This window comes from Haliaeetus albicilla, chromosome 7 (assembly GCF_947461875.1).
Source record: "Haliaeetus albicilla chromosome 7, bHalAlb1.1, whole genome shotgun sequence".
Classification (NCBI taxonomy): domain Eukaryota; kingdom Metazoa; phylum Chordata; class Aves; order Accipitriformes; family Accipitridae; genus Haliaeetus; species Haliaeetus albicilla.
The window spans coordinates 6,743,367-6,765,215 of record NC_091489.1 but is presented as its reverse complement, the minus strand read 5'-3'; the positions used below and the strand labels follow the sequence as shown (position 1 = coordinate 6,765,215).

At 54.4% G+C, this 21,849-nt stretch overlaps 2 protein-coding genes and 1 pseudogene across 2 annotated transcripts; all 3 read left to right on the top strand.

Annotated features, from left to right (window-relative positions):
* Positions 1 to 3,065: 3,065 nt before the first annotated feature.
* Positions 3,066 to 3,872, top strand: LOC138686035 (feather keratin Cos1-1/Cos1-3/Cos2-1-like). The gene is made up of 2 exons (XM_069786846.1): positions 3,066 to 3,165; positions 3,546 to 3,872. Exons 1-2 carry the CDS (start codon positions 3,097 to 3,099, stop codon positions 3,870 to 3,872), a joined length of 396 nt encoding a protein of 131 aa, XP_069642947.1. The 5' UTR covers positions 3,066 to 3,096.
* A 5,913-nt stretch (positions 3,873 to 9,785) lies between these two features.
* Positions 9,786 to 11,553, top strand: LOC138686034 (feather keratin Cos2-3-like; annotated as a pseudogene).
* Positions 11,554 to 15,740: 4,187 nt separating this feature from the next.
* Positions 15,741 to 20,780, top strand: LOC138685824 (feather keratin Cos2-3-like). Its single transcript, XM_069786173.1, has 2 exons — positions 15,741 to 15,919; positions 20,478 to 20,780. Exons 1-2 carry the CDS (start codon positions 15,872 to 15,874, stop codon positions 20,778 to 20,780), a joined length of 351 nt encoding a protein of 116 aa, XP_069642274.1. The 5' UTR covers positions 15,741 to 15,871.
* The last annotated feature ends 1,069 nt before the right edge of the window (positions 20,781 to 21,849 follow it).

The window sequence follows — 21,849 nt, the reverse complement described above, 5'->3', positions numbered from 1 at the left end:
AGGCTCAACTTCACTCCTACCTAACTCTTCCACTTCCTTCCCCCAAACAGCACAGGGTGATGGGGCATGGGGGTTGCGGTCAGTTCATACTGCTTCATCTCTGCCGCTCCTTCCTCCTCATGCCCTTCCCCTGCTCCAGGATGGGGTCCCACCCACAAGACACAGTCCTTCACAAACTTCTCCAACATGGGGCCTTCCCATGGGCTGCCATTCTTCATGAACTGCTCAAGCATGGGGCCTTTCCATGGGCTGCAGTCCTTCAGGAATGGGCTTCTCCAGTGTGGGTCGCCCGTGGGGCCACACGTCCTGCTAGAAAACCTGCTCCTGTGTGGGCCCCTCTCCATGGGCCACAGTTTCTACCAGAAGCCTGCTGCAGTGTGGGTTCTCCACAGGCTGCAACTTCCTTCAGGCCATCTCCACCTGCTTTGCTACGAGGTTCTCTGTGGGCTGCAGAGTGGATATCCGCTCCATCGTAGTCCTCCATGGGTTGCCAGGGGACAAGCTGTGTCACCATTGTCTTCTGCAGGGCTGCAGGGGTATCTCTGCTGTGGCTCCTGCAGCACCTCCTCCCCTTCCGTCTTCACTGACCTTGGTGTCTGCAGAGTCGTTGCTGTCACTTTTCTCACTCCTCCTCTGGCTGCTGCACACTGCTTTTTCCCCTTTCTTAAATATGTTATCACAGAGGCACTACCAATGTTGCTGACGGGCTCAGCTTTGGCCAGCAGCGGGTCCATCCTGGAGGCGGCTGCTACTGGCTCTTTCTGCCATCTTCTCACAGAAGCCACCGTTGCAGCCCTTTAGTCCCGAAACCTTGCCAGGTAAAGCAAATACACTGTCATGACTCTTGTATTGTTATTTTGTGCAGAAACTCTTTTGCCTATCTTGGCTGCAAGATCAACTCAGACAGCTCAAGGTTAACAGAGGAGGCTGCAGGCAGCTCCCTCTCACTACAGGCAACTACACCACCTGCACCTGCATGCAAAAGACAAGAAGAAACAAGGCCAGCACATCAATTCAAACTGGGGAAAAAAGAAAAAGAATGCATGGAAAATCACAGGGTAGCCAAACCGTTTTTTCCAGCTGCTCTGTAATGTAAGGTTGCGTCTGCACTTCTCTGCCTTTGGAAGAGAGGGCATTTACCTTAAAGTGAGTCTAGAGACAGGTTCCCTACTACATCACTTCTGATGTCCCAGCCTCAGTGTCTGTAGCCAGAGGGGAGTCTGCCTTGTCCCAGACACACACCCTTCTGCTGCCACATGAGTGTGTCACTGTGCCACCGCTCCCTTTGCAAGGGCAGGGGCTGGTCCCAGACCCTTGAGGAGATCACCAAGGTCCGCTGGGACCTTCTAGCACTGGAGGATTTTTCTTCTTTTCCTTGTAACATGGGACTTCTTTGCGGGGGGAGGGCAGGAGAGCATGAATGTGTGTGACCGGTCTGCATGTACATCATTGTGTGGGCACAGGTGTGTGTATGGGTGTGCTTTTGTGTGTGTACAGCTGTGTGGAGGAGCAGGACATTTCCTGGTTTGCTTGTGCCCGGCCGTTTTGCCCCTGAGGCAGATGCTGAGGTGCTAAAACCCACCCGTGGTTCCCAGGGCCTATGATGGTGAGGCTTTCCCCAACTGCCTGAAGGTGGCGTCATCTGCCTCCTCTTCTTGAGCAGGAGGTGTGGAGCAGGCTGTGCTGGTTTTGGCCTGGACAGGGTTAATTTTCTTCATAGTAGCTGGTATGGGGCTATGCTTTGGATTTGTGCTGAAAACAGTGTTGATAATTCAGGGTTGTTTTCTTTATTGCTGAGCAGTGCTTACGCAGCATCAAGGCCTTTTCTGCCTCTCACACCACCCGTCCAGTGAGGAGGCTGGGGATGCACAAGAAGTTGGGAGAGGACACAGCCGGGACAGCTGATCCCAACTGACCCAAGGGATATTCCATACCATATGATGTCACACGCAGCATTTAACACTGGGGGAAAAAATTTCTTCCTTGCGTCCAATCTAAACCTACCCTCTTTCAGTTTAAAGCCATTGCCCCTTATCTTGTCCCTACAGGCCCTGGTAAACAGTCTTTCTCTCTCTTCCTTATAAGTCTCCTTTAAGTATCGGAAGGCCGCAAGAAGGTCTCCCCAGAGCCTCCTCCTCTCCAGGCTGAACAACTGCACTTCTCTCAGCTTTCCCTCATAGGAGAGGTGTTCCATCCCTCTGATCATTTTCATGGGCCTCCTCTGGACCTGCTCTAAAAGATTCTACAGACTCTTCCCACAGTCACTGAAGAGACATCAGCTCACACACGGCACTTATGCTGTCCCAAAGCAGACATCCATGGTAAACGAGACAAGTCATCTTTCTGGAGACACTGATCCTGTAATTGACCAGTCGTGGCCTCTGAACTGCCCAGCTAGCATAAGCTCACAGCAAGGCCTGCATACCTGGTCACGTGCGCATGGCTTGCTTCATCATGCGATCAGAAGTGAACCCACAGGCTGTCCTACCAGAGCCTACAAGCACCTCCAGCCCATGGCTAAACCCCATAGCCACGTCCACGCTACTCAGGGACAGACAGATAGCAGGGAAAGGGCTTTTGTGGGGGTGAAATGGTTTCAAGCTGGGCACATTACTCTCATCAACTGCACCTCCCACTCTCACCCACTGCAGATCAGTCTTCCCCCTGACTCTGTCAAGTCCAAGACTTGCGTGGTGGCTCTGGATAGTGTAGACAGCCTCTCTTGGGGTGTCTTGAGCCTTCTCAATTAGCTCTAGATGACTAGAGGTCTGGATGTGTGTGTGTGTGTAGTCTAAGCCAGCTGTTTAGTCTACCTTGAGTGTCCTTTACGGGACTCCTCCAGCATGTGAGCTGAGTCCTCTGCCCACGCTGACGTGTTTTGCTCCGGAAATGCTTGGGCCTCTCATCCTGTCACACAAAAGATGCCGTCACTGGGGAATGTGCCTGGCCTAAAGCAGGAAATGAAACGACAGCAATTCAGGGAGCCAAAACACAGCCTATAGCATTAGGTGAGACGTTTTGCATTCAAGATGAGCTTGTCAGAAAAGAATCACCTCTGCAAGGGATGCCTCTGGCAGCCTGGGGCAGCAAGGGTCCATGATAAAAGCCAGCCCAGCTCCTCACTCTCTCATCCACTTCTCTTGCCTCCATCTCCTTGGAAGTCAGGTGAGTCTCAACCCCCTTCTCCTTCTCTGCTTTCTCTAAAGGCAGGTCTCACCTCAACGGGCCTCTCAGCTGACACCAGCTTGGTTCTATGCCACATCATGGGGCTGCTTGTCACGGGAGAGGGAAGTGGGGAGAAGGTTAGACATGGAGGGAGGCTGAGGCTGTACTCAGGTGCCTTCTGGACTCAGGGCTAGGCAGTAGCCGCATGGGAGCTCGTGGCTCTTTCTGGGCCCTGGCAGGACGAGGCCAAGAAGCCCTCAGACATCTCTGCACAGCCTCCATCTCCCGGCCCTGCATCTTCTTTGGCTCCCTCGTGGTGTGGTGACAGAATGCTCCTCACGCCTCCCCATGTTTTGCTTCCTCCCTGCCCTCTCTCCCAGGTACACCTCCAGCCCCACGACATGTCCTGCTGTGACCAGTGCCAGCCCTGCCAGCCCTGCGGCCCGACCCCGCTGGCCAACAGCTGCAATGAGCCCTGTGTCAGGCAGTGCCAGAACTCCACCGTCGTCATTGAGCCCTCTCCCGTGGTGGTGACCCTGCCCGGCCCCATCCTCAGCTCCTTCCCGCAGAACACCGTTGTGGGCTCCTCCACCTCCGCTGCTGTTGGCAGCATCCTCAGCTGTGACGGAGTGCCCATCAACTCTGGGTGCTGTGACCTCTCCTGCATCACCAGCCGCTACTGCGGTAGAAGGTGCCCCCCCTGCTAAAGATGCTGGCAATGGCCTCCGATAAGGACTCCTAGGAACCCAGAAGATGCTGCTGGACAGAGGATCAAAATTCATGCTGTTGTTTTCAGACTAGCTGGTCACCTCTGGCTTGCCCTGCAAGGGCAGCGTGGAAGGGACAAGCCTGGGCTCTCTGAAAACATGGCCAATGTCTACCTTTCCTCTCTTCCACTCACCCTTTTTCTCTCTTTTCTTTGTTGTCTTGTGCTCCCCTCAAAGCCTGCTCTGAGGACCCCAGAAACCAGCCTGGAGTGACCTGCTAGGCTGTCTCCCTTTTGCCAGGCAGGTCAACAGATGGCCGGTGGCAACTCTGCCACAGGAAAAGGGGAACAGATTCTTGGCTGCTCCTGCTCCTTCCTGCACTGGGGGCCTCCCCTTGGAGTGACCCCATTTCCCTCTTTAGAGTCATTAAAAAATTGCTGCAACCCTACCTGTGCCCCTTGGGTGCTCTTTCCAGCTGCCTACTGACTGCTGAGGGTCAAAGCCATTGCTTTGGAGGGGAATTTGGTGGGGGCAGAGGGGGACCCTTCCTCACTCCTAGAGGCATTGGAGGGTGGGACACACTGCAGCGAGTCCTCTTTCGGGCAAGGCCTCTTGAAGCTGAGCGAGACAACCCTAGTTACTCCACAGCCAATGACCATCACGCCTTGCCTTGCTGCGACTCTGCTCAGAAATACTCCCTTGGCCCTGGAGCATGTCATGTGAACAGGAATCCTGACAACTGCTGTCCTCAGGAGAATTACTGTGGGCATGTGGGTAGTCCCAGGGATGTCAGCAGTCCCACAAGCTCTTGGGGAAGAGTGCTCCTCTTGCTTTGGCTGGAGCTGTGCTGGGCAAGGAGGCTCAGAAGACAATGTTGCCAAAGGATGGCAGGAATTGGGAAGGGGTAAATAGCCTTGGGGATGGCCCACAGTCCCTACTCTGCCCGCTCCTTCGCTCCATCAGCCAATCGAGGGGTCATGGCCAGCACGCCTGGGCATGGGCAGCAGGGACAGCTTCCCTGTGCAGCCCTATCACCCTTCAGCACAGCATCTGGCATGGCCCACCTCTTGCCTACATGTGTAGGGCTGAGGTGTTCACAAGTTAGTATTGGTATCAGCTACAGCAGGCCACACACTGGAGTCCCCTGTCCCTGTGAACCAACCACCCCCTTGGGTGAAGGCAGGCCCAAGACAGTGACTGGTGGTCAATCACACATGGATGCTCTTTGGTGCCTTGTGTTCCCCCAGCAAGGAGCAGCTTTCTTCAGGCCCAGGAACTCTACAGCCTCACAAGTGCCACAACCCAACTCTGGTCTGGAAAGGTGCCATGTGAGAGGAGATATCCCCAGCTCTGGGAAGACATGGCAGTGACAGTGGGACCTGATTCTGCAATCAGCAGCATCCGTGACCTGTCCCTGAACGGCACAGGGCACACACCAGTGCAACCGTAGGACACATGTCGGAGTGCCTTCCCCCAGGCACCAAGTTCCTTCAGCATTCCCAGAGCCCTGAGGCTGAAGTGGCCCTTGTGCTCTGTGCGGCACCCCTGCTCCCTACATGCAGGCCAAGGCCTTCCCACAGCTGCAGACTCTGGGACCCTGTGGTGTGGGGGTTTGCCCTCACACAGACCTCACACACCACCAACACCACAGGACCAGCACAGGGGACAGAGTGATTCCTACGTGGGGTGAGGACGGGGGGCAGCTGTCCCCAGGCTGGGTTCTGTGGGAGGCAGTGCTGAATTAGGTGGTAACACAGGGACAATGAGCATCAGGACCAAGCCTACCTAGACCCAGTGCAACCATGGGTCCCAGCTCTGGCTCGGTTCCTGGCCCGCCGTCTCTATGAGAGCTCTGGCCTAGTGCAGGCCTGCCCAGCTCTGCCCTATCTGTGCTTGTGTCTGGCTTGGGCTACTGTTATCCTCCTGGCCTGGCCAGGCTCCTAGATAGTCCACGGCAGTCGCTGGCTGGAGCCTTCACCTTGTCCTCTCTTGAGTCTGGCCTTGGTCTGAGCCCCAGCACTAGCTCTGACCCTGGGACTGAGACCCCCTACACATCTCTTGCCTAAATTACGGCAATGATCGGTAGATGCTTTGGGGGTAGAATTATCTCCTGTCTCAGACAGAAGTCTGAGGTGGACCAAGCTCTTGTTTGTTCTCAGCAGAGCCCTACACCAGGCAAACATTTCTAGGTGTTTACCCGAGCAACCGTCTCCCTCGGGCCCATGCTTATCCAAGACCCGTGAGCGTGGTGGTGAATACACATCCTCATAACCAGCCTGGAGAGCACCGGCTAGCACTTCTCTTGGCACACCAGCACTACACAGAGTTTTTTGACTCATGTGCTTACCCTCCAAAGAGTGCTCTCTTTCCTGAAGGCGTCATGGCCTTTTTAAAACACAATGCTATGGATAGTGCTTTGCAGAGGAAGCAACTGCAGTATACCTCTCCGTGGACTGCTGTCGTGGTTTAGGCACAGCCAGCAACTAAGCATCACATGGCCACTTGCTCACTCCTCCCCCCTGGTGGGATGCAGAGGAGGTTCGGAAGAAAAAGAGAAAAACCTTGTGGGCTGAGATAAGGACAGTTTACTAGGACAACACGAGGAGAGAAGAAATAATAAAAACAATAATACTGATAGAAGAATATACGAAGCAAGCGATGCACAATGCAATTGCTCACCACCTGGAACCCCATGCCCTGTCCGTTCCTGAGCCCAAAATCCCCCCTCCCCGCGGCCAACTCCCCCAGTTTATATACTGAGCATGACATCATGTGGTACCAAATATCCTCTTGGCTAAGTCGGGCCACCTATCCTTGCTGTGTCCCCTCCCAGCTTCTTGTGAAAATTAACTCTGTTCCAGCCAAACCCAGGACACGTGTGGCTATCACAGTGTCTTTTTTCTACATCACTGTAACAACAGATTACCTTTTAAACAGGTTTTAAAACTGTATTCCAACAATCTAGTACAAAATGATCAGATGCTGATGTGTTTTGAAAAATATGAAGATAGATCTTTCCCCATGACCACAGCTACTCAAAGTATGTTTTAGAAGACCCAGACCAGCATTGCTTGCAGCAATTATCAGAAATGTATTCTGTAAATAAAACTTACAACCCAACTGCAAGGCTGAGTGTGTGCTCTTCAAGCTCAGCCCAGCCCAGCCTGTCCCACCTCACCCCATGTTTTTTAAGTGGACACTAACAGACAAAACAGTTTGAAGATTTTGTGAATACAAACCCCTCCATGGCAGAAGGGGTTGGACTAGATTACCTTTTAAAGGTCCCTTCCAACCTAAACCATGCTATGATTCCATGATTCTATGAATATTTTAGTTTCAACAGTAAACTTCATAGGGTGCTGTGTGTAGTGCTTCTCAGCCCTCCTCGGTTACTTTTAGTTGTCCCCAGAGAACCTGGTTGTGGTCCTATGACAGAAGATGGGGCATTCATCATAGGTTTCCATAAAAACATTCCAGTCTCTAGGTGTTCTCAGGCTAGATGGGCCACAAGACTGAAGGACACATTGGACTAAATCAAACAGACTGGACCCCTTAATGACATCTCCTTTGTATACAAAACTTCCCTGGTTTTCCCAGGAAGAAAAATGCTTGTGCTGCCCTACTTAACCGGGAAGAACTTGTGCATTCTTCCAATACCATGCATGCACATTATCAGGCACTTCCTAAGCAACAAGTAGTCCTTAGGAGTCTCCAGGGACTTTTCCACTCCTCTCTTGTTTTCTTCTGGAAAAGCAGGAGCTATCTTCCTCTGTTGGGAAGGAGAGTTCTCACACTGAACTCAAAAACATAGCACTGTACCAGCTACTAGGAAGACAATTAACTCTATCCCAGCTGAAACCAGGACAGTATCCACCCCTTATTCCATACCATTGACATCATGCTTAGTTCCCATACCTTCAGTTACATCCTGGTCAATCGTCACCGCTTTTTCCTTCCTATAAGAGAGAGAGAGAGAGAGATGTATGTGTATACACACAGAGAGAGATCATTCCTTTAGTTTATGGGTCATGTCCATAAGAAGTTCATTGAGTTCATTTAGTTCCCAACTCTGGGCTCCATCTGTCATGCCAGTCTTCTGGGCAGAAGGGACGGCATAAAGTCCTCTTAGTTGGCAGAGCAGGATTGGGCTTCAGTGTGGCGTGACGAGCAGGTGACATTGGATGCAGCAGGAGGATGGTGTGCACCGTTGGACTGTTGCATACTGGAGTCAGTTCTGGTTCCATCACTACTGCGCTCTGCTCAGTTTTCATGTTGCTCAAAGTCCTGTCCAACCTGACCTTGAAAAATTCCAAGGATGGGGCGTCCACAATGTCTCTGGGCAACCTGTTCCAGAGTCTCACCACCCTAATAAAAAAAGATTTCTTCCTTATGTCCAATCTAAGTCTATCCTTTTTCACTTTAAAACCATTACCCCTTCTGTCACTACAGGCCCTGTGTCCTGGTTTCAGCTGGGATAGATAATTGTCTTCCTAGTAGCTGGTACAGTGCTATGTTTTTGAGTTCGGTGTGAGAAGAATGTTGATAACACACTGATGTTTTCAGTTGTTGCTAAGTAATGTTTAGCATAAAGTCAAGGATTTTTCAGCTTCTCATGCCCAGCCAGAGAGAAAGCTGGAGGGGCACAAGAAATTGGCACAGGACACAGCCAGGGCAGCTGACCCAAACTGGCCAACGGGGTGTTCTGTACCATGGGACATCACGTCTAGTATATAAACTGGGAGGAGTGGAGGCGGGGGGATCGCTGCTCAGGAACTAACAGGCCATCTGTTGGCGGGTGGTGAGCAATTGCATTGTGCATCACTTGCATATTCCAATCCTTTTTAGTATTTCTATTGTCATTTTATTAGTGTTACCATTATCATTATTAGTTTCTTCCTTTCTGTTCTATTAAACTGTTCTTATCTCAACCCATGAGTTTACTTCTTTTCCCGATTTCCTCCCCCATCCCACTGGGGTGGGGGGGAAGTGAGTGAGCGGCTGCCTGGTGCTTAGTTGCTGGCTGAGGTTAAACCACGACAGTCCTTTTGGTGCCTAATGTGGGGCTCGAAGGGTTGAGATAATGACAACCCTAACCAGCGCTTGTTAAAATGAATTTGTTACAAGCATTTATTACATTGGTCTAAGAGTCGCTGGTCACTATGTTGATTTATGAGTTCTTAGAGTTGTGGCACTTGTTTTTAGAGTTCTGTTATGCATCACCTCACTTGCTGTATGTAGTCCCTGTGCTGCTGCTTATCATCCGTGGGTGGTAGATTAAGGTTTTCGCTTTGATGTATTGTGCAATACTGGCTTATGGTATGATAAAATTATCGGTTGTGGGACTAATCCGGTGTTTGCACTCAGCATTGTTGTCACCTCTATACTTTGGGAGCCATCTGTGGGAAGCTATTAATACTTACACCATTCACCCTTCCTCCTCAGAGAGCCAATCTATGGGTGAGACACCTTTCTTCCCCAGTCTAGTTACAATGGCGTTTGAGAATTTTGGAAAATTTGAAAACCCCTGGGATGTTGAGACCAGTATGGTCCTATTGGTAGGAACTAGCATAATCCTGAATGTGGTTCAGCTCTTGTTTAAGGTTAAACAACTATTTTAGAAGATCACCCAGAGGGTTAGGGTCAGGGTGAGTGCCTGACATGCTCCATGGAAGCCATGGGGCGAACTTCCGCCTCCTTCAACTCCTGCTGCATTTCTGAGTGGGGACCAAAATGGACTCTCAAATGCTCCTTCAGGACCTGGGAGTGCAGCAGGCAGCCTCTGCAGGGAAACAACCTCACTGTGTTCAACCGCCTCTTGCCCTGGGGGGGGCTGCAGTAACCGAGAAGTGCCTTCCAGGTGGTCATCTTCTACCCTTGTGGAAGACGTGTTCACGGGCCCAGCATGCTCAGAAAAACAGTTTGCATTAAGGGCCCTTGTGATCCCTGTAATCCCCTGACAGTAAGATGCCAAAAGAGGCCAACAAATTTCTCCAGAGGGCACGTTTAGGAGGAAGAGGATTGAAACCCAGCAGTGCAGCCCACCTGCCTGGGAAGCTGACCACAAGTGAACATTGGAGCAAGTTGGGAAGGAGGGAGGGAGGGAAAAGGAAAGACACGGCACGTCCTCACACAGGGAAGCCCTTGGGTGACCAGCCAAGGATTGCAGGGCTGGGAGCAGCTGGGCCATTCCTGTCAACGTGGCCACAGGCAACCCCACCAGCGTGCCCCAGGCCAACATCATTTGCCTGCACTGCACCCATCCGGCACCCAAACTGAGTCTTCTGCCAGCAACGTCGCATTCCTGTCCTGCAAATCCTGGGGCGTCTCAATCCCAGCACTCAGAAGAAGCCTCCATGAGGGAATGGGTACGGCATAAGCCAGGAAATGAAAAGGTGTCATCCGGGAAAACAACCACCCAGCCCACATCATTAGCTGGGATGTTTTCCGTTCTTCATGAGCACCTTAGAAAATTGTCACTTCCGTAGAAGCTCCCTCTGGGCCTGGGGCAGGTCAGGGCCACCATAAAAGCCAGCCCAGCTCCTTGCTCCCTCATCCACCTCTCTCACGTCCTTCTCCTTGGGCACCAGGTGAGTCTAAAAGTCTTTCCTCATGTTACTTTCTGCTCCTGCAGATGCATGCTCCTCAACCCTATGCTGGGTCATGGTGCTGCTTGTCATGGGAGGGGGAAGAAAGGTGAAGGTCTCACTCAGAGAGTGTCTGGGACTTGGCTGAGGCGGCTCAACTTTTAAGAGATAGTCAGACGCTCCTTTGGGCCTGGTGACACTCTGCAGTACTGTGTCTGGATAAGGCTCAGAAACCCTTTGGCCTCACTGCCCAGCTTCTACCTCCCAGCTCAGCAGGTGCCTTTGACTTTGCTGATGGACTCATGGCAGACGGCTTCTCGCATGTGCCTGTGCTGTGATTCCTCTCTGCCCTCTGTCCCAGGTAAACTTCTGGACCTGAGATATGTCCTGCTACAACCAGTGCCAGCCCTGCCAGCCCTGTGGCCCGACTCCACTGGCCAACAGCTGCAATGAGCCCTGTGTCAGGCAGTGCCAGAACTCCACCGTTGTCATCCAGCCCTCTCCCGTGGTGGTGACCCTGCCCGGCCCCATCCTCAGCTCCTTCCCGCAGAACACCGTTGTGGGCTCCTCCACCTCTGCTGCCGTTGGCAGCATCCTCAGCTGTGACGGGGTGCCCATCAACTCCGGGTGCTGTGACCTCTCCTGCATCACCAGCCGCTACTGTGGCAGAAGGTGCCCCCCCTGCTAAAGCCGCTGGTGACAGCCCGGACAAGGACCACCCCAAAACCAGCAGCTGATGCTGAAGTGAGGACGGAGCTCCTGGCCATTCATTTCAGAGAGGCTGAACATCCAGTGCTGCCCTTCCAAAGGAGGGCAGCGGAGGCCCTCTGTAAACATGGCCAAAGTCTAAATCCCCTGCCTTCCACTACCTCCGATCTCTTTCTTGTCTTCTTTTGTTCTTCTGGGCCGTAAGATCTCCAGACCCAACCTGGGGCATCTGCTGACCCCGCTCTCTCTGCGGTGCAAGCAAACGGATGTCCTGCAGGATCTCCACCATGGGCAACGGGCGCAGACTTTCAGCAGCTGCTATTGCTCTCCCTGCACCAGCAGCCTCCTCTAGAATTGAACTCCCTTCCCTCTTCAGAGTTATTAAAGCTTTCCGCATCACAGCCTCTGCCTCCACGTACTCCTTTTCTTGGTGGACATTGTCTCGTGGTGCCAAGGACGAAAGGCATTGCCTTTGGTTGTGGGGGGAGAAGGTGAGGACGCAAGTGAACTTTTCATCATTTCCAGAGGAAGGGGAGGGTGGGAGACAGGGCCAACCTCCTACATTGCCCATCACTTCTCCAAAGCCATGGGCAGAATCACCACATAACGCGCGGTGAATATGAGGGAACCTGAGACTCATTCACCACCTTCTTCTTCCTCTCAAGCCACTGACACTGTCCTCTCCTGGAAGGGGATTTTGACCTGCAGAGCTCTGGGTGTACAGGGCAAGCGACACTGCCAGGGGAGAGCTGAGGGCCCCTTCCCCCAAGCTCAGCCTCACACAAACCAATGCCCTCTCTCCTCTGACTTGTTGCACAGCCAAGGAAGCTTCCTGCACCAGGGTGTCTTGCACAGCACAGAGGTACAAGGCAGCGTCAGAGACCTCGACTTCCTCCAGACGGAGAAGGCTGTTTTTCCCCGTCGTGTTCAGCAACGTGGTGAAACGGCCACTCTGCCTGGGGCCAGCTGCTGCCTGATATGAGATAAGCTGTGGGGCTTGGCCTTTCCTCTGCTGGTACCAGAGCAATCCACCAAAGTTAGTGATCTGGTAGGTGCAGGTGGTCTGGAAGGTGTCTCTCTCCTTGACTGTGACTTGTCCTTCTTGCTGGGTGACGGTGGTCTGCCCCATGGTGCCTGGAAGAAAGCAAGGGTCAGCAGCTGTGCAGGGAAAGGCTCCAAGATGCAAAACAAGAGGGGATGCAAAGTGCCAGAGGAGAAAGTTCCCTGTGTCTTGCTCTGCAGCAAGACCCCCATGGGTGGGAACAGCAAGGTGGTGAGTGTCATTGGGCAGGAGGTCTGAGACCTCAGCTCAGCATGGATCCCAGAGCACTGTAATGCCAATAACCTCCCACAGGGATGCCCCCAGAGAGAGCTGTGCTTTCACCCAGGTCTTCCATCCTCACTCGCCTGCTGCCTGGAGGCTCCAGGGAAGAGCCTGTAGTGCCTGGCCTTCCTGTGCTGGCTCCAGGACACCTCCAGCAGGGTGAGGGACGTGGGAACTCCTGTGAGAAGTTTCATCCTGCTCCCCATTCCCTGTGCTCTCAAAAGGCTCCAAGGTTAAGGGAAGGGAGGGAAAAGGAAGCCCTGGCATTGCAATCACACTGGAGGAATGGATAGCCAGGGCATGCTGCATGACATGTGCCAGCCAGGAGAGATCCTGGGACACCCTAAGAATGAGAGTGGGATGAGAGAGCTTTCATGTCCCTGCATCACCTTTCAAAAGTCCTGTGCGTCAGAAAACAGGTACTGCTGAGACAGAAAAGAGCTTCTGCAGTCATATGTCTGTGAAACGCTGGGCCCAGACAGATCAGCAGAGAGAGGCAGAGAGAGGTGGATGGTTAGCAAGAGAAAAGGAAGGGCAGGGGTCTAAGATGATCAGGAGAGGAGAAGCTGCTTCTTGGTCTCATTTTTCTTTCCCATCGGCAACTGCATCTTGAGAAAGCAGGTGCAAAACCACCCGTGTGATCTGATGTTTCCCAACATTTGCCCTTACTTCAAGAGCAGCTCCCTGCAGAGAACTGTTGAGGGGGTGAGGGTCTCCTGGGGGGAAGAGGAATCAAGCCTCCAGTCAAAGGCAGTGCTTACCTAGTGGTTGCCTCAGGAAAGCAGCGAGGATGAGATACCCGAGGTGCATGCTGAGACCAATCCTCCTGCATGTGTGAGAGAGACTCAGAAAAGCCACACGTCCCCACCAAGAGCCCTGAGAGAGCACACCTGCCGGAAATGACTCGGCAAGGGCAACAAAGAGTGAAACAGGGAAGACTAAATGCTTCTCCTTAGCACGCTTGAATTGCCCATGCTGTGGTCCTCCCTCCTCCAGCAGTGACACGTGTTGCTCCTGCAGACACCACCTTTGCTTTTCCAAGGTCAGGGCTTAAGGGGGGATAGACATGCACCTGGTGACCAAGCTCACTGGCACATCCTCCTGTGCAACATCTCGGGAGTCTCTCTTTCCCTGATGCCTCGTGCCTCCTGTTTCACCAACCTCAAGACCATGGTTGAGTTGGCCTCTCCTGGCTCCTGTATGGTGCCCCAAGCTCCTCTCAGCACACCCCAAGGCTGCAGCTCTCACAAACACAATGGTCAACAACCCCAAACCCTGCAGACACCAACCGTCCCACTCAGCCCCTCCAGGCACTGTGGACTTTCTCCCTCTATTCAGGAGAAGATATCTCAGGAACCAACAAACGATGTTTCCAGCCACACTGCCCATCCCATCTCATAAATCTCATAAATCAGCTTCTGAAAAGCTTGTTGGGGAAAAAAACCCACTCAAATGCAAATAAACAGTCCTTTGACTTGAGCATAACCCTTCCGTTCTCGGTTTCCTCAAGACAAGTAGGATCTGCATTTGACCTCGCCTTCCTTGTAGCCTTTAACAAAGCCTTGTAGCCACACTATTTTTACTCTTACCATAGCACAATTTAGGTTGGACAGGGCCTGATGCAGATCACCCACTCCAAGTCCCTGCTCAGAGCAGGTCTCATTAGATCAGGCTGCTCAGGGCTGTGCCTGTCATGCCTGGAAAATTTCCAAGGCCAGAGCCTGTAAAATAGCTGTGAACAGTGCATTCCAGTACTTGAGAATTTTCAGGGTCAAAAAGAAGTGAGAAATAAAAAGACCCCAGGCATGGCCTCATGAGTGACAGAGGAGAAGGATCACTTCCCCGGCTGGCTACCCTTTTAAAAAGACATCTCAGAGTGCAGTTGGTCTGATTTCCTACAAGGGCACAGCTGCTTGTGCTGCCCTGGGCTCCCAGACACCACCACTGAGGCAAGCATGCAACCTGGCCTGTTGGAAGCCCATCCAAGGAATGCCTGGAGAAGGCGTCCTTTGCCAGTTCAGGACAGGGGCCTCTGCCGTTGCAGAAACCAGGTTTTCCTCTCTGCTTCTGCAGCCCGGGAGCATGGACCTTGAACAGCTGAGTGAGCTACTAGAGCCATGCAGGCTTCCCTGGGGACCAGCTCTACAGAAACCTTTCTGGTCAGTGGACGGCTTTCAGCTTCAGCAAACCTCAGACCTTCGACCCCTTTGGGAAACATAGCAATTCTCTTTCTGACTGCCTCTGAGACATGACCTTGGCACCCCTTGAGCCCCCAATGTGTCTGGGACACCAGGCGTGTCCAAGCTTTCATCCCACCTCTGGGACTTCGCCTGCACACCAAAAGGCTCTGCATTTGGTGTGGAGCCAAATCCTCTACAACAGCCTCATCGTCTGGGACCTATGGAGAAAGCCTGAGGGTTTCAGTCACCCCTACGTCATTGTCTCGTGTCTGTGTTGGGCTCCAACTCCTGACTCTGCGGGATGGCTTCCGAGGACCGGAAGAGATCCCGTGGTGGGAAACAATGGAGAAGCTCGGAAGAATGTGCTGCCCAGGGAGGTGGTTGAGTCACCATCCCTGGAGATATTCAAAAAGCGAGCGGACAGGGTACTTCAGGATATGGTTTAGTGGCCATGGTTAATGGTTGGACTCGATGATCTTGAAGGTCTTTTCCAACCTAAATGATTCTATGATTCTAGAAGAAGCTGGATGACGATTGCGGTGGGGATACTTGATGCCGGTGGCAGTGCTGATGCTGATGACAATGCCCGGTGGCAGGGGAAGGGCCCCGGGGCCCGCCGGGCGGGGCTGGGCGGGGCCGGGCGGGGCCGGGCGGGGCGAGGCGGTGCCGGCGGGCGGAGCGGCAGCGCCCCCTGGCGGACCCGCCCGGGGCTGTCCCCCCGGCCCCGCCCCGCAGGCCCGGCCCCGCCCGCGGCGGTTCGTGCCCGGCCGCAGCCCCGGCTCCTCTCCCCGTGTCTCCCAGGGCGCAGTAATACACGGCTGCGTCCCCGCGCCGGGGCCAGGCGAGCCGCAGGGCGCTGGACCGGCGGTCTGCCGCCACCGACAGCCGCCCCGGCAGGTCCGGCAGCTCTTTGGACCCTTTGTGAACAAATGTGATGAATGCAGGGCCTCGGCCCGGGAGCTGACGGTACCAGTAGATATAGTCGTTGCTCTGTATGTTGGGGTGTGAGCAGTTGATGCTGATGGCGGTGCCCTCGGTGGTCTCTGCCGACGCCTCCTGCTGCACCTGGGCTCTGGCCACAGCCACTGCCGAGAAAGGAGAAGGAAAGACCAAAGATCACCAAAGATCGCGCAGCTCTGGTGGCTCTTTTCCCAGAGAAACAGTCAGGAACAGTGGCAGTGAGACAGAGCTGGACTGGAACGGATGGCGACGCGTGCCCATCAACAGGGATGGAGAGTGGTCCTGGGGCAGGTGTGTGGAGCAAGGGGAGAAGTCTGGGAGGGAATGTGAAATTGCTGCATGCAGAGTTAGAATGAAAGTCGGGTGCAGGGATGAACGGATGGATGGATGGATGGAGAGAGGGAGAGGAGACAGGAGAGTTGGGTGTGTTGCAGCAAAGGATGAAGGGTTGAATTCAGAAGAAGAACAAATGCTGAATGCAAAGGGGACGAGAGGATGTATGCAATAACGGTGTGGTGCAGGAAAGCAAACTTGTACCTAACAGACATGAAGGAAACGGAGAGATGAGAGAGGGGTCTCGGGGTAGGAAGAGGGCTTAACGGTGCTAGGTGCACGGAGAGATTGGTCAAAAGCTGGGTGCGTGGATGGATGGATGGGGAGAGGAAGAGTAGATGGGGAGACGGGTTGTTACAGTGAAGGGCAGAGGGCTACAGTCAGGGCAGTAAGACCTGCCAAATGCACGGGGGAAAGAGCAGGTGCCTGGAAGGGCAGGCGTACATGCAAGCAGGCTTGTACCCCCAGAGGTGATGGCAAAATAGGGAGAAGAGGAAGCGAGCGCTCGGAGGGTTTGGAAGGGGGACGAGGGATGGCAGAGAGGCAGGCAGGGGGAAGGACACGCTGAAGAAGGAGAGGAACAGCCCGGGCACAGCCCCCGCCCCCGTGCACCCCCGCCAGCCCCGCGCACCCAGGAGCACCGCGGCCAGCGCCGCCAGCGCCGCGCCCCGGCACCGCCGCATCCCGCCGCTCCGCCGCCCGCGCCTCGCTGCCCCCCGCCAGCCCCGGCTCTCTGCTCCGGCCGCGGCGCCTCCTCTCCGCCGCCTCCGCCAGCTCCGCCCCGGGGCTGAGCCCTGCGCCGGCGCCGCTCGGGGTCTCGCCCGGGCTGCGAGGGCGCAGGGGCTCTGCACGGGCACCACTTTGTCTCCTGGGCAATGCCCTCTCCCGCTCCTCCGGCAAGGACACCTCCCCAGCAAGAAGCAGCCCGCGCAGCGCCAGCAGCAGCCTGGCACAGCAGCAGGGCCCTGACCCAGGAGATGGACCCGCTTCCCGGAGCTGTCTCCGAGCTCAGGGGCTGCCAGCAGCAGCCACTGGTTTCCTGCGGCTGGCAGGGAGGAGGCTGAGAGCCTCCCTCCCTTCAGCTGCCTCTCTGCACTCCCGGCACAGTGCCTGAAAGTTGTGCTGTGGCCAAGGGGCTGGGAGGACACATGTGCCCATGGCCGTGCAGGGTTCGGGGCAGGGGAGAGGGGGAATCACTGAGTCAGAACGCAGGTCGGAAGGCACCTGCAGAGGTCATACGGATCAACTCTTGGAACAGTTCATGTTGGATCAGGCTACTCCATGATGAATATTACAGAAACTCCCAGGGTAATCCATTCCTGTTCTCATTCTTTCCTGTAGCCTGTTGCTTCACTGGAACTCCCCATGTTCCAGCAGCTGTTCATTGCCTCTAGTCCTGCTGCAGAGCACTTCCAGAGCCTAGGTTCATTTTCTCCATTTCCTCCAAAAAAGTAGTTTTAGACCACAAGAAGGTGTCCCCTGAGACGTGTCTTGTCCAAGAGGAGCAGGCTGACGTCTCTCAGCCTCTCCTCGCATGTCATGTTTGTCAGCCCCCCTAACTGACTTGGTGGTCTTTGTTGGGCTCGCTTCAGTATGTCAATATCCTTCTTGGACCAGGGAGCCCCAACCTGGATGCAGTACTCCAGCTGTGGTCTCTCAAGGGCCAGAGGGGCAGGGTCACCTTCCTGGACCTGCTGGCAACACTTTGACTGACACAGCTCAGGATGCACTTGGTCCTGTTTGCTGCAAAGGCACGCTGCTGTCTCATGTTCAGCTGGGTCTCTCCTAAAGCCCCACGTCCTTTTCTATGGATCTGCTTCCGAGGCAGGCAGCTGCCAGCAAGCATGACTGCCTAGGCTGGTTTCTCCCTCAGATGCAAAATTTTGCCCTTGCTCTGTCTGGCCTTCTTGAGGGTCCAGTCAGCCCATTTCTCCAGCCTGTCCAGGTCCTCTAAACAGGAGCCGTGTCTGACAGTTACGGCCCATTCCCCCTGCTGGGTGTTATCCGCAGACTTGCTGGGAGTTCCCACTCATAACACTCCTGACAACATTAAAGAGTATTGGTCCTACTGCTGATCCCGACTACTACACCCCACTCATAAGTGTTGGCCAGCTGGGCTTTGCACCGTGGTCACAACTCTCTGAGCCTGGCAGTGCAGCCATTTTTCCACCCACCTTGCCATCCTCTAACTGAACCCATGCGTCTCCAATTTGGTCATCAAGGAAGTACGGGAGAGGCTGTCAAAGGTCTTGCTAAACTCTAGGTACACACCTCCCCTGCCCTTCCCTTTTTCCACGGTGCCTGTTACCTGACGAGGAAGCAATGAGTCTGGCGCTCAGATGCAGTAGAGCCTCAGCTCAAAAGCAGACCCACGAGGAGGGGAATCAGCCCTGGCTGAGCTCTCCCAGCAGAGCTGCCTGGCACTGATCTCACCGAGGTCACTAAAGGGAAGGGGGAAAGCCCGTGACTGCACTTGACTGCGCTGAGTCCAAGATGGTCCTGGCCTCAGGCTGACAGCCATTCAGGCAGGGAGATGGGCTCAGAAAATTTACCCACTGTGCACAGCCCTTGTCAGAAAGAGGGTCTGTTCTGGACACCCCTGTGGGACAGCAGCTGGCTTTGGGGGATGCGGTCTCGAATCCAATGCCCCTTCCTTCCCAGGGGCGGTTGCTGGGCTCTCAGACTGAGATTCCAGTGTGGGGCAGGAAGGTCCTTGTGGGCTGAAGTCCAAAGCAGTCACCAGTTCTTTGCCTTTCCTGTGCAGGCCACAGGGTCTGTCCTTCCACTCACAGCACAGGGATATCAGGATCCGTGTTCCTTTCATTCAGTACCTGTTTGATCCAAGGTCTCAGTCCCTGCCTGACACAGCACCAGGCCGATGAACTGCACATTTGGCCTTGACACGGACATGAGAGTGGTCGTGCACCACCCCAGACACCAATGACCCTGCACTGGAAGCAGATCCACTCAGGGATGGCCAGCGCAAGATCAGCAGGATTCCTCAGCCTTTCTCCTTCCCCAGAAAGCAATCCCCATCCTTTTGAACTCTTGCGCTGGGGAGAGCTGCTGTGTCCTGGCCTGGAGAGGCAGGCAGAGAGCACTGCCAGCCATGCTGAGGTATTCCCAGTATTGTTTCCACTGAATTAAACTGTGGATCAGAACTGGTGTGAAACCATCCTTGTTGGGGCCTGAAATCAGCAGCAGCGGAGCGTGAGCTTTGGAGGGGCAGGGAAAGGAGGGCTCAGGAGACAGTGGCTGCATTTCAGTGCCTCTTCCCTGGACAGTTCTCTAGCAGTCTGGTGCCATCACCACTCAGCTGCACTCAGGCTCCTCCTGACCCTGGGAACCTGCTGCTCTGCGGTGCTCCTGGAGAAAGCAGTGGAGAGTGTCCCTGCCATGAGCAGCATATTCCCTCGTGATGAGGGACACACAAGGACACACAGACACAGGCTTATGCACACCAGCTTGGGATTGTACACATAAATATGCTCCGACGTGCATCCACACAAAGCCGGCTGCTTACAAGTACACACAAGACAAGAACACACGCAAGAACACCATGAACCATGGACCGTGCTGAGGACCCCTGGGGACTGGGCAGTGTTAGGCAGGAGGGGGTCAAAACCTAGGAGCACAACGCACACACCTGGGGAGGCAAGAACAAGAATGGACCATCAGGTTGAGCTGAGGAGGGAAGGAAAGACCAGGACATGGCACGTCCTCATGCACGGGAGGCCATGGTGTCCAGCTGAGCATTGCTGGAGCTCCTTCCTGAGAATGACACTTCAAAGAGCCCCAACAGGGTGAGCCAGGCTAATGTCACTTGCCTGCTCTGGACCTGTCCAGCGCTTGAGCTGCGTCTTCTGCCTGCACTGCTGCATTCCTGCCTTAAAAATCCTGGGCCTTTCATCCCGCTGCTCAGAAGAAGCCTTCTTTGGGGAATGGGCATGGAACAAATCTGGAAATGAAAAGGCAGCAGTGCAGGAAACTAAAGCGCAGCCCATATCATTAGCTGCGATGGTTTGCATTGAAGATGAGCTTGTCAGAAAATTGTTACCTCTGCCTCTGGTCCTGCAGCAAAGAAGGGCAGGTATAAAAGGCAGCCCAAGTCCCTGCTCTCTCATCCACTCCTCTTGCCTCCTTCTCCTTGGGAACCAGGTGAGTCTGAAGCCCCTTCTCCTTCTCTTCCAAAGTGAGATCTCTCCTCGATGGACCTCTCTGTTGATACTGGCTCTGGCCTGTGCTGGGGTTTGGATCTTCTTGTCCTGAGAGGGGGAAGCAGGGAGAAGGACTACTTAGAGGGAGGCTGGGACATGGTCGAGGGGCGTTTTGGTTTAGGAATTAGGAGAGAGTCTCCCTGGGTCAGGCAGTTCTTTGTAGGGCAATGAAGACTGCGTGTCTTCTGGCCAAGCCTCCAGCTCCCCACTCATTATGGGCCTTGGCTCCTTTGTGACAGGGTAACCAGGCTGCTCCTCAGTCACCCTTGTGCTCTACTTCCTCCCTGCTTCTCTCCCAGGTGCACCTCCAGCCCCACGACATGTCCTGCTACAACCAGTGCCTGCCATGCCGGCCCTGCGGCCCGACCCCGCTGGCCAACAGCTGCAACGAGCCCTGTGTCAGGCAGTGCCAGAACTCCACCGTCGTCATTGAGCCCTCTCCCGTGGTGGTGACCCTGCCCGGCCCCATCCTCAGCTCCTTCCCGCAGAACACCGTTGTGGGCTCCTCCACCTCCGCTGCTGTTGGCAGGATCCTCAGCTGTGATGGAGTGCCAATCAACTCCGGGTGCTGTGACCTCTCTGGCATTTCCAGACGCTACTAGGCAGGAGGTGCCCCATCTCCAGACAAAGATGCTGCAAAAGCCCCAGGGTGACACCTTGAGGAACTCAGAACATGGTGCTGGGCAGAGGATCCGTCTTTTGGATGCTGTTTTCAGTATACCTGAATGGTTTTGCCTGCCTTTCCCTTTTCTTTTTGCTGCCTATCCCCTTGCCCACACCATCTCCCCAACACCAACCTGGTAGGGACCATCTGTCTCCTCTCCCTCCACGGGGCAGGCATGATGCAGGAACTTCCCCGTGGCCAAGGACTCCAGACTCTCGGCTGTCCCCAGCACTCCCTGCACTTCTGTCCTCCACTTGGAGTGAACTCGTTGCCCTCTTTTGACTCATTAAAGCTCTGCTGCATTCAAGCCTTGCCTCCCTGTGGTCCTTCCCCCTGTGGACACTTGCCAAGCGGCCAAAGCAGAAGGATGTGGCTGTGGGGTGGATGGGGGAGGTGAGAGCACAAGGAGACTCTTCTCCATCCACAGAGGAATGAGAGGCTCCACACCCTGCAGTGGATCCTCTTTGGGGCACTCTCTCATGGAGCTGAGGAAGTCATCCCTGGCTGCTCTGCTGCCTGTGACGATCAGGCCTTGCCCTGCTGTGCCTCTGCCCACAAACATCCAGAAAGGCAGGAGGCCCTCAGGGGTCAGCAGCCACATGACCTCTTGAGGAAGAGTGTTCCTCTTGCTATGGTTGGAGCTGCACTGGTCTGACAGGGGGTGGTGTTGAGTTCCGGAAGACGATTTGCTTTGCGGAATGGGAAGAGGGCTAAAGAAGGGAACAGCCCTTGGGATGGCCCATAGCTGCTACTCCACCTTCCAAGTTGTCCATGAAAATCCTTCCTTTCTTTTATCTCATGCAGAACCATTATGTGGATGGAGCCTCACATGACTGCTTCCCCTCACCGCATGCCATGCAGCGTCAAGCATGAAGTGCTGGATGCCCCTGCCCTCCAGCCACACCAAAGCTCCTCCTTCTTTTCTACACCACACAAGGAACTGGGCTGTTTAGTGATCTCTCTGCCACCGTTGTTTTACAGGGCATGGGACAAGGGGGACAGGACAT